General features: G+C 31.9%; 2 protein-coding genes across 2 annotated transcripts; one reads left to right on the top strand and one right to left on the bottom strand.

Moving 5' to 3' along the window:
- The first annotated feature begins 317 nt into the window (after nt 1-317).
- On the top strand, nt 318-2271 carry LOC120140365 (F-box protein At5g39250-like). The gene is made up of 2 exons (XM_039155354.1): nt 318-405; nt 1416-2271. Exon 2 carries the CDS (start codon nt 1463-1465, stop codon nt 2189-2191), a length of 729 nt encoding a protein of 242 aa, XP_039011285.1. The 5' UTR covers nt 318-405; nt 1416-1462; the 3' UTR covers nt 2192-2271.
- Nucleotides 2272-4814: 2543 nt separating this feature from the next.
- LOC120140364 (myb-related protein 315-like) lies at nt 4815-6127 on the bottom strand. The gene is made up of 3 exons (XM_039155353.1): nt 5857-6127; nt 5557-5686; nt 4815-5465 (listed from the first exon to the last, which is right to left on the bottom strand). The coding sequence occupies exons 1-3, from the start codon at nt 5987-5989 to the stop codon at nt 4994-4996; spliced, it is 735 nt and encodes a 244-aa protein (XP_039011284.1). The 5' UTR covers nt 5990-6127; the 3' UTR covers nt 4815-4993.
- Between the last annotated feature and the right edge of the window lie 6299 nt (nt 6128-12426).

Here is a 12426-nt window from a genome sequence, read left to right on the forward strand (position 1 = left end):
GGAATTAGTTTTTTTTTTAGATTTAAGAAAAAATTAGATTTTTTTATAAAAGTAAATTATCTTTTTTACTTTTATTTTAAAATAAAATTTCTAAACTTTTATATGTCTTACATATGTCAATTAACGATCAAACATAATAGCAAACTCTTGAAAATATAAATATTAAAAACGTTAAACATCAATTTGTAACAAAAAAAAAATTCTTAAACGTCAAAAATTAAATTTGGCCTATTTTTACATTAAGCCTTAAAAGAATAATTTTGATGAACCTAAATAGGTGGAAGCATAATCAAGTTTTGCCGACTCTGTCTGCACCCTGCAGCCTCTCCTCTATAAGTAATTGTTCTCACTTTCCATTTTACTCGAATCTCCAGAATTTTCCCTCAAAGTTCCACTGATAAATAGGTTAATAATTACTTTTTCCCTACCTTCTTTGGCTTTCTCTCCATCTCTGGTTTGTTCATTTCTCTTCTCTTCTTTTTCCCTCCATTTTTTTCGCTTTTTTTGGCTGATTTTTTTGTATGCATTACAAAGTTCGGATTCTTTTACATATCATGTAATAGTAGGGTTTGATTTTGTCTTTTTGTTTTACTTTCTATTAATCTAGTCAAAGTTATGGTTTTTTCTAGGTGGTATTTTGAGAGTTATATATAGTATGAATTTGGGTTTTGTTTTTGTTGTTTGAAGTAGACTTGGGGTTGTTCTGGAAAGTGGAAATTTGGAGCACAGAATCATCTGTGTTTTTTTAGTTTTACTAAAGTAAGTTGTTAAAGCTAGAAAGGTATTATATGGAGTGTAATAATTGCACCTAGTGTCGAATAGGCGATCCATCGTGTTGTTGAACTGTTAAAATATTGTAAGTTGAATGCTTTAAACTCACATGATGTGAAAATATTGTAAGTTGAATGCTTTAAATTCGCATGATGTGTGTATTATGATGCGTATCTGGCTAGTTGGGAAGGAAATGTAATGTATTGTAAACTTATGTTTCGGTGTTGATGCAAGTCTATATTGTACAAATTGCATTTGTATTTAGAGGTTGTTGGTCCAATCGGAGTATAATAAGCTAGTAGCTAATTCGGGGTTATGCTGGATTTTTGTTTTGATGTCGATGTAAGTTGGCATTGCTCAAATTGTATTTGTGTTCAGAGGTTATTGATCCGATCGTGGTGTTTCTTGTACAATACGAAAGTAGCTAACTCTGGGAAGAGAAGAATTGTCATTTTGTTTACGGTTTTAGTTTCAAAGACGGTTAGGATACCCTTTATATTATCTTTTATGTTGAATGCATGGTTTGATGTTTTGTTTCAATAAACATCTTGCTGTAAAATGTTCGTGTTACATTCTTGTTTTGAGCTTAATGGTAATCCATGGATGATTTAGACATTTAAAACTTAATTATGTTTCTTTCACAGGAAGCAAATTATCTTTTGGCTGCCGATAGTCAATTTTCAATCCGGAAATGTCATTTGAAGAAGTTTTGAAGGTTGTTTTTCCTTTCTTAGATGGCATAGACCTCGCAGCTTGCATGCTGGTTTGTAAGCAATGGAGACACATAGCTAAAGATGATTACTTTTGGAAATGTGTATGTGCAAGGAGATGTCCTTCGACTTGCAAACGGCCCGATCCTCCTACTGCAACCTATTGTAAACTGTATCAATTGTTTTATAAACAGCAGCATAGGCGAACACTTCCCCCTCCAAGGCTTTCCTTTGACGAACTGGAATTCTTCATCGACATTTGGACCGAAGATAAATTTATTTTCTCCGAAGTTGTCCCCGGCTCTGTCCTCCAGAGAGGAATGCAGATCCCATCTGCTGGAATCTGCGACATGCTTAAGTTTCATCTCGAGGGTCCCGAGTACAAGCTGACCTTACCTGTTGACCCGAGTTTCACCATTCCTGTGAGACAGAATGCGAGTGTTTTGGTGCTTGTGGGGCGGAAGGACTCGAAAAAGGCTGCTAGCATAATCAATAAATCACCATTCCTTACAGCCTCCAGAGCTCTAGCTTTTGATTACCTTGTCTTCTCTCCTAATTATCCCTTTATTTCGACAATCCGGGCATGGGTCTCTTTGCTCTTCGCGGAAGACGGTGCCGTTGATGTTTTCGGCATTGAGATGGACTTCTCTGAGGCAGCCAATTCCAAAGAAGAGGTACTGTGGCTGTTAGACATGCTTGATTGGAAATGAATGGTGGTAGCTAGGAGCAGGCACAGGGAAGAAAAATATACTCTACGTGATTGTAGGTGTAAACATCTATAATTCTAATATATATTATATGTGTACTAAAATCATATATTTTCCTATTTTTTATAACTATATATTATACATATTAGATATGTGTACTAAAAATTATAAAAATAGTTAAATATTTTAAAATATTTAAGAAAATATTAAAAATGATCAAATGTATAAAAAAAAAATTAAATACCATCACCATATAATTCTTTAATTATCTGTTGTCAGTTTATGTCTTGTCATTAAGTTTGTTGTTCTTTGAGTATTAAAAATCATTGGTACTACAGTAAAAATGATTCCATTGAAAAATAAAAGTATACACCAACTTATTAGAAACAATTAAAGATTTAATTTATGAATATCATATTAAAATAATTATGTTTTATTATTTTAAACTATGTAAATAAATCTAGAAATTATAAATTTAAATAATTGATAATTGATTGATAAAATCGACTTAACCGAAATTATAATTTATTTAATCATAAAAATTAAATTAACTAAAATTGATTTAATTAACTAAATATTCTCTCTTACTTGGGAAAAGAAGCTTTTTTTTCTTAAGGTCTTACATTCGAATAGATGCATCTGTAGGGTGACAGTGTGTTATCAATTGTTAAGAAAGATTATGAATAAATATTACCCTTATAATTACCTAGACTATTAAAAAATTTAATAATGACTTAAAAGTAATTAAGAAAAGTAATTAGGTGTGAAGCATACGTAAAAGGCATCAGTCTTAAAATAATATTAAAGAATCCAACCACTTGGCCTTTTGTTTAATTTATTGTTGGGATTAATTGAGGAGCATAAACAAGATAAGTAGCCAATAAAATAATTCTTACAAGTTATTATAATATTTGTCATCACCCCTTTAATTATTATAAAATAAGATCACTATGCGAACATTTACAACTTGGGTATAATATTAAGGAAATAAACCCATTAATTAATTAAGATGGCACAATGATGACAACATAAAAACATGCCTACATTAGTTATTAACAAACTCATAGAGTTTGATTTTGGATTTAATTCTTTATCTTGGTAGGTGTGTTGGAGCTTTAACGTTTTAGAACGGCCTTTCTTATTCGACTAGAAAATTGTTTGTAATTTTATTTTAAGGTTAATGTCATCTTTAATCATTCAAAGTTAAAAGGTTATTGTACCCCACACATATCCTTTGAAAGTGTTGTTCCACATAATGTGATTTTATAAACTATATATGTTTTTGTAAGTCACGATGCAGTTCCGTCAAATATGTCCCATGGCATAATCCAACCATGTATGTCTCTACGTTCATATGATTTAATTTGACAAACAGTGTATAAAGAGAATGAAGGATGTTAAATTCCACTATACTTGTAAATTCTTTAGTTTGTTAATTGATAAAGTGATCAACAACTGTAGAGGGTGATAAATGGGTGTTTTTGGTGATGATTCCAGTCGTTTTGGTCAGGGACAGAACTCTGTTGAGGCCTAAAGAGGTCCTGGTCTTTATAAAAAATTTATATTTAATAAATTTGGGTTAAATAGATATTTTGATTCATGTAAAAATAAGTATTTAAATTAAAAAATATAAGAATTTATTAAATACTTAATTAAGTAAGGGCCGAACTAAAGAAAGATAGTTTCATGATATCAATTTTTTTTAGGTCTAATAACAATTTAGCATAAATTGTAAGTTTAAATATTAGATATTATTTTCTGAATTTTAAATTTAAATATCTAATAACTCATTGTATTTTTCTTAAAAGTCCAAAATTTTGATCCGTGCCAATATTTAATTTGGGCTTCATCTCTGATTCTATAGGTGTTAATCAGGAGTTGTCATTGTATTAGTATTGATTAGGAATCTTATAAAGTTATGGCTTAGATTAGAAAACTATGTGTACCGACACATGATCATTGATGATTACATACGAGATGTGTTCTTGCGGATAATAGATAATCGACATATAGTGACTATCGATTGTTCACATATCTAAAGATTCACATAAGTCTCATATTTGTATGTGTAGATGCATGCGAGACTAGAAGTTCACAAGTAATAACAGAGTTCTACACTATCTATATATAATCATCTCATTCTTATTCAATCTATATAACTTTTTACTTCGTATAATAAATATGAGTATAAAAATATAATCTTTAAATATACGAAGAGTTGCATTCCAAGATTCCTTTGCCTGCAAAGAGTTATAGATGCATGAACAATGAGCATAAAATAAACAATTCTCATGGGGTTCCACATTAGATTAAGTGCTAAGCATGCAGTTCAATGAATCCCTAAACAAAGGTAAAATTATGATTTTCATCCTTTTATCTTTTTTATCTTAGGATTTAGTCCATATACTTTAATTTGACACAATCCAGTTCTACTATAACATAACTATTATGCTTCGGTTCAAATCGGTAACACTTAAAAAGTTTTTGAATAACCGTACGCTCAAGTTTGATTAAATTCTTGAACTACTCGAATTAGGTTTTATGATATTAAAATTCTGATTCGTTCAATAATTTTTCTTTGAATTGAATTCGAATAACTTATTAATACAAGTGTTTATTTAACAAGTGAAGTAAACCTTGGAAACTTCCATAATGATGAAATTTACAGTTGCAAAAGGAGACTAGCTTTTAGAACTCCTAGGTCAATTGTTGGAAGCTTGAAAGAGGGGGGAAACAGTTCATAAAGAATAAAAAAGACATGCAATGATCAAACACTTGACTTTTATTGATAAAAGTGATGGGATTTTAAGGAAAGTTGAGGTCTGATGAATAAAGCTTGTCCCATGAGAGAAATGAATCCACACTATCAACCCAATGCTTTACAGATTCTTGTTGGATAGTGGAATTGGTTTCCCCCATTGAAGATTTGTTGGATTCTTCCATTGAATATGAAGAAGAACAAGTGTTTCCACCTTGGTTCAACCATGAATCCAAGTCAAAGCTCTCACACAACATTTGGTAGTTGTTGAAAATATCATTTGTTTCATCCAAATCTAATCGGCTTTCCTCCGGTTTCTCGTCGTCTTTTCTCGGAATCATGCCTCGTTCTTCGTCGTCGTCCGGCTTATTCGACGAATTCCCATCGGTTTTCTCTATAGGCTTGTGTGTCACGGGGTCCAGTCCTAGCAGTTTCAACTTCTTCTTGATTTTAGTGTTCCAATGGTTCTTGATCTCGTTATCGGTACGGCCCGGAAAATGCGACGCGATCTTCGACCACCTAGAAAAAACGTTCCTCTTTCGTGTCGGAATAAACCGGGGATACGAACAGATGGTCGTAAGGGAAAGAGTTTCGAGTTTGCAAGGTTTACCTGTTTCCCAGACGGGAATGGAGTTGAATAATCTGGTCCTCTTCGGATTCGGTAAACGCCCCTCTCTTAACGTCTGGTCTTAGATAGTTAATCCATCTCAACCTGCAACTTTTCCCGCATCTTAACAGCCCTGCAACTCCTCGTGGCCATTACATTCAAATTTAATTCAGTTGATTCATATTATTTATTAGTATTAAATTGTGGTCGCAGTACAACGTAACGGCCGTAAACAACATTGCAGTCACTGCCGCAACCTCAATTTAGTACTAAAACTGGAGGGGAAGAAAGAAGGAAATTTACCTGCAAGCTTAGGGACAGTTCGCCAGCAATGGATACCATTGTTGAGTATAAAGTTCATGAGCTTGTGATCTTCCTCGATCGTCCAGGGTCCGCGCTTTAACCCGGCCTTATCGCAACAAGGTTGACGTCCCATTCTCCGGCGAAACTCAGGAGGCGAAAACGCGGTGACAAGGGTGCTTAAAAAGGAAGATGGAGATGGTACTTGAGCTTAAGCCAGCTCATTCAAGCATTTGTATTTTTTTTTAAAAAGGAAAGGATGTTGTTGAAGAAGGGAGATCAATGATTGAAAGCATGGAAGATATGTAATGATAAAAATGGCAACCTCTCTCTTTGTTGAACACAATGAAAATCATCCTTTATATACAAACCAAAAACGTGGGTCGTATTCGTTAACAAAACAATCTTTATTTCCATTGATTTCAATTTAGGGTAAACTACCCCTTCATCACTAAAGTCCAAGTTTATTTTCATTAACCCTAGCATTAAACTTTAGTTTATGTTTCAATTAGGATACTGAACCATTAAATTATTAATAACATGATGATTTAATTGGGTTTTTCTTGTTCTCATGTAGAAAATCGTCAATTGATCCTCTAGTCATCGTTGTCAGTCAATCGTTGTCTGTCACTCGCCTCCATTCACAATAAGACTGGTATCAAAACATTCGTATTTCACTCATCTTTCTTCTCCATGGGTTGATTTTTCTTTAAATACACTCAAAGGCGACAAAAATCCACCTAAAGTCTCAACGTTCTAATGCTTTGATCTCATTCGACGGTCTTTTGATGAGGTTTGATTCTACGTATGTTGTTTGTATCCTTGAAAACATACTTCTCATCATTCAGATTTTCGAACAAACTCCTTAAATACGATAAATCTCCTAACCCCTAAAAATAGTGGATTTTATGCTTAATTTTATGTGTTTTAAAAAAAGCTTGGAGAACATCTAAATCAATAAAGTGGACGATGCGACAAATTCATCAATGTATAAGTAGCCACAAATGACGTAAAAGACAATTTTTTATCACAGCTGAAAATAGATAGAAAAAATCTAATTTTGATGAAGAATATAAGAAGGTGAAATAAAAAGTATAATTTTATATTTTCTCGTCAACATCAAAATGTCATGTCTTCAAACTATTAATGATTTAACTGTTCAATGTATTGATCGAAACGTAAAGTTTAAAATTAAATTATTTTAAAATTTAATGCTAAAATTGATGCATAATCAAAAGTTTATATATTAATGATATAATATACCTTTTCATTTATATAAAAGAAAATTTTAAAGACAATTGATGAGATTCCATGGGGATAAAGCAGGCCAGTTTTGTCGTTGGGGACAACTTTATCATCTGTAAGGGAGAGTTACAAAGAGATTCCTTAATTTCTTAAATTCCCTGCTACAAGTTAGAGTTCTGTTCCTTGACTAACAAGCCATTGTAATTTAGTAGCTGAAAAAGTGGTTAAATTAATTTATTTTTTTTATAGAAAAATTAATTTAATTCAACTAGGAAAACAACATAACTGATAAATAAATAAATAAATAAATAGATTACAAATCAATTTGAATGCTTCTTCACAAGCAGCCATATTCGGTTTTGCAATCATAGCTTTTGGTTAAAAAATTGTTATGGACAGTAATTTAGTCAATGTTGATTTTAAAAATAAACAATTAAGGACAGTTTAATCACGATATCAATATCTTTTGTCAAATTTTATATATATCAAATAATTTTTTTTAGAATCTATATTATATATATATATATAATAAAAAATTAAATATGTACATTTATATAATGATGGAGCCAAAATTATGGTGGCGTCAATTTTTAGGTCCTCTCAATTTTAAAACCACACAAATTAAGGTTATGTTTTGTAATGCTTTTTAAAAGTAAAGTTTTTTAGCCGAAATCACTTCTACGACCAAAAACAGCATAAAATAAGTAGTTTTTCAAGAGCTGGAATTTTTAATTTATAATTTTTTAAGAGTACTTTTAAACATATTTGTTCTTAATTATATCATGAATTCTTTTATATTTTTAAAAATAACACTCGAAGTATAAAATTTATCTACTTAAAATATTTTTTAATGTCAGCCCAAACACTTAAATTTTAAACTAAACAATTACTTTTCAAAATCAATACCAAATTGATCCTCTGGGTCATTCCCATTTGTTTAGGTTTAATAGCTTGTCAAGTCTTCTTAATTTTGAAATTAGACAAATTAAGTATTCACTCTTCAATTATTTTGAGTCAAATTACTTTTTAAGTTCCTTTTAATTCTAGAAGAAGGCGAATTAAGCCATGACCCATCGTTTTCTATTTGAATACTTCCTTTTTTTTTTAAATATTTTAGTGTTGTTATAAGGTAGTATCTTTTAAAAAATGATTAGTCTATTGACAATATATAAAGATCCTTCGGACGCAACTGTTTGAGCTTGAGATATCTGGGAAGAACAACATTTTCTTTCGCCACTGAAACTACTTAATAAATTCAATTTGAATATTTCTTAAATCTCTATAGATTTCAAAATTAAACAAATTAAAAAATAACAACTTAATTTTAGAATTTATATCGGTTACTTCGTACTCATGTTGACTCTCATTTTATTAATATTTATATTTATTCTTCTAAAATTTTATCATGATATTGTGCATTGAAAATACATGGAATACATATATAGAAGACAAATAAAAGAAAATGAGTTATTTTTATTTTAGTGGGAGTCCTGCTAGACATTACCTTAACACAAAAGGAAAAATCAAAAGAATTAAAAAAAGTAATAAAATTGAAGGCCCGTCATATCTTTGGGTTCATGCATGTACAAAGTGATGAATATTCCCTCTAATGCACAATAATTGTTGTACAAAAATTAATGGTTTTTTTTTATTTTTTATTTAGGGCTAAATGCCGGCTTTGTTGGGTTTTAGAAAACAATAAGATATCGTTTATCGGATGATCGATCAAATATTTAATAATTAATATTATTTTTACTGAAGTTCTATCTCTTATAATCGCTAGCTCAAATGATTCCTAAACTTATATGTAGATAATCTATATACAACAGGTCTCATGTGCAAATGCGTCAATTTAAGATGATCTTAACTTTATGAAACGTTTATTTTTTTACAGATGTCGAGAGAGATAAAAGTAAAGATCGTATTATTGTTTAACGGATGACACTTTATAGACCAATTTGATGACCTATAAATTTATGGTATTTTCAATCTTTAAAAGTGTTGGAGCAGTCGTAATCCAAGACATGATCTTATGGTAAAACGAGTCAAAAACAAAAATATGAGTAGGTGACAAATGAAAATTGCCCATATTACTTGTACAGAATCTAGTATTCCAGCCACAAAAATCCTTACCAAAATGACAAAAGCTGTTTAAAATATAGTATTCTCAACTTGTCAATCATTACCTAACTAAACCGCCACAAGGAAAACCAGAGAAAAAGAGAAATTAAGCAAGGATTTAGGAAGGAATTCGGATTGTTTCATTATTAAACTAAAAAGTTGCATAATTTGGTGACCAAAATATAAACATGCTAAACGTTTAGTGACTAAACATGTAATTTCTAGTGACTAAATATCCACTGGTTTTGCATAAGAATCATACCTTCCATATTCTCTTACAAGATAATGACAATGATGTAGATTCTAAATGACAATCAAAATATAGAAGAATCTTATATCCTTGCCGGAAACTACAGAAGCTTGAATAGGTTTTCTTTTTGGAAGGTTTAGGGGCTATTTGTTTGGCTCTGAATGGAATCATTCAGCGCTGAATGCTGAACCGTTCAACATTCAGCGCGTTTGTTTTGCACCTCTGAATGATTCAGTGCTGATTGATTCAACAAAACAGTTTTGAATGATTCAGCACAGAAGTATATTTTGAATGATTCGGAGTCATTATCAAACAGCATGTCACATTCAGAGCTAATTCATACAGAGCCTCTGAATCATTTAGCATATGAATCATTCAACGCTTAATCATTCTGAAGTAAACAAACAACCCCTTAATCTATCTTTTAGAGGTTACTCGTATTAGGTTAAATTTTTGGGTAAACTACATATTTAGTTCTTAAATTTTTATTTTTATTTTGTTTTGGTACTCAAACTTTATTTTTTTCAAAACAATAACTAACGTTTAGTTTAGGTTTCATTTTGATATCCTGTAGTTAAAAACTTTGTTGAGTTAATCGAATGACGAACTTGGCCAAGAGGGGGGTGAATTGGCAATAAAAATTTTGTGGAAGCTTTTGCAGAAAATTGAAAGTAATTGCACAGCGATTTACAGTGGTTCGACTTTCTCAAACAAAGTCTACATCCACTACCTTAGCTATCCACACTAAGGATTTTCCAACAAATTCACTAATTTGTTCTTTCTTTTGAGGCCAAAGAGATAACCTTACAATTCCCTCAAGAGTATACCCCAACTCTTGAGAACACTCTTTTCTCAAAGAGAAGATTACAAATTTGCAAACTTACAAGAAAACCTCACAAGGTAAGATGTTTGCACAATTCTAGAACAAAGAAAAGAACACTCAAAGATGAATACAATTGAGCACAGAAAGTGTTCTTGAAAGCAAAAAAGAATATTGAATGAAAATAGGCTTGAAATGCTCAAACTTGAGGTTTGATGCTTTCTCTTTGATTCTCTCTTGATTCTAGTTGCTTGATATTTCTTGTCTTTGATCAATGGCTTCTAAGCTTGCTTAAATACACCTTGGATCACTTCTGAACGTTGGGGATGATTAGAGAAGATATTATAGCCGTTTTAGTGTGAAAACATTTAATAAAACAGCTTGGAGCGTGGGGGGAATCGGTTCCCCCTCATAGGGAATCGGTTCCCTAAGTGTAAAATTCAAATATTTCGACCGTTGAACAGGGGGGAATCGGTACCCCCTTGGGGGGAATCGGTTCCCTCCGAGCATTCTGGAAATCTCGGAGCCAAACCATTCAGGGGGAATCGGTTCCTCCTATGGGGGGGAATCGGTTCCCTCTGAGTAATCTGGAATTTTTGGCTTTGAATTGGTTCGATATACTTTGTAAAATTATTTTGAAATTGTTTTATGATTAAAACTTAATTTTACACTTAAGTAAGGATCAAAAATGATTTTGAAATATTTGGAGTAATGTTTGATATTCGAATAGTTATATCGAATATACTTAGAAAATCATTTGGAAAATCTTAAAATCCATTTAACTTAATTTGTTATATCGAAATATTAAAATGTTTCAACAATCTCCCCCTTTTTGATATAACAAAACATTTTAGCAATTTTAAGATTTTTGAAATCAAGTTTTGAAATTACTCCCCCTTACTTTAACACTTCTTCAATTTATCATGTAAAACATTTAAGACTTATTCTTTTCCCCCTTTTTGTTAAATCAAAAAGACATTGTAAAACAAGGTTTTGAAAATCATTTAGCCAATTGATTTATTAATTATAAGCTTAAGCTGCTAAGATCACAATCAAAAGAGAGGTTAGCCATTAGTTTCATAAATCAATATTCATAAATAATGTGATATGGCAAAATTGGTCATATTGCTAATGATAATGTAAATGATGCAAAAATGAATAAAACACACCAAACATATAAGTTCACACCATTCATAAATCCAAAATCCAACAATCCACAAAATCAAACAAATCAAAATGTTGAAACAATATTCATTTTGTTCAAAGTTTTAAAGCTAAACATAAAATCAAGCATCCGGATCGGTAGGAGGAAAACGGGCTCGCATAGCGGCCATCTCGTGTGTGAGTTCATTGATACGAGCGTTGGTTGATTCATTGTTTGCACACATCTCCCGAAGAATCTCTAATTGTTGAGCTCCCATTGTGGATAAATGAGACTCTATAGAGGAAAAGCGCGAGTCCATGGTAGCGTATCGGAAATCGAATGTCTCCATAAAGGATTGAAAATATGGAGGCATTTGATGCGTTTGTTGTGCTTGCTCCTCGGGCTGCTCTTCGGGTTGTTCAGGTTCTTCTTCAGCTTCATCAATATCCCTCATTAATTGTTCAAACTCGGGATCTTCGTCAGCCTCGGGTGGAGCTTGTGAAGAACTAGCTCCCGGAGTAGAAGAACGAACCCATTCACCGGTTTCTTTGTCCTTTACCCATCCCGCTCTCGTTAAGGAAAGAAGATTTATTTGTTTCTTAAGAGGAAAAACGGCATCTAGACCGACTCTAAGCCCAGCTTTGGAAAACAGATTACTCAAAAAGCAACCGTAAACTAGAGATGGACAGTGTTTCTTGTTAGGAACAAGATTTACGGTTTCAACAATTTCAGCAAAAATAATCTGAGGTAGATTAATTTTAATACGGTTTTCGAAACAATGTAACCACCAAAGATCCAAAGCTCTAAGAGTAGAATAACGACCTCCGGATGGTCGAAACCACCAAGAAATCATTAGATGAAGAAAACGCTCATGTAGGTCTAAGACACTCGCACTATCTCTTCTTTTATAACGAGAACCTAAGATTTGTTTTTCATTCGAAATACCATCATTATCTAATCCAAATGTATTGGCTATATATGTCGGGTCAATAT

This window comes from Hibiscus syriacus, unplaced genomic scaffold, assembly GCF_006381635.1.
Source record: "Hibiscus syriacus cultivar Baekdansim isolate YM2019G1 unplaced genomic scaffold, ASM638163v2 tig00110783_pilon, whole genome shotgun sequence".
Classification (NCBI taxonomy): Eukaryota; Viridiplantae; Streptophyta; class Magnoliopsida; order Malvales; family Malvaceae; genus Hibiscus; species Hibiscus syriacus.

Excerpts from the sequence above, each read along its gene's own strand:
- LOC120140365 (XM_039155354.1), top strand. The coding sequence starts at position 1,463 with ATGTCATTTGAAGAAGTTTTGAAGGTTGTTTTTCCTTTCTTAGATGGC.
- LOC120140364 (XM_039155353.1), bottom strand. The coding sequence starts at position 5,989 with ATGGGACGTCAACCTTGTTGCGATAAGGCCGGGTTAAAGCGCGGACCC. Across the intron at positions 5,687-5,856 it reads AACTGTCCCTAAGCTTGCAG|GGCTGTTAAGATGCGGGAAA; the intron begins GTAAATTTCCTT and ends GAGGAGTTGCAG. Across the intron at positions 5,466-5,556 it reads CATTCCCGTCTGGGAAACAG|GTGGTCGAAGATCGCGTCGC; the intron begins GTAAACCTTGCA and ends CGTTTTTTCTAG.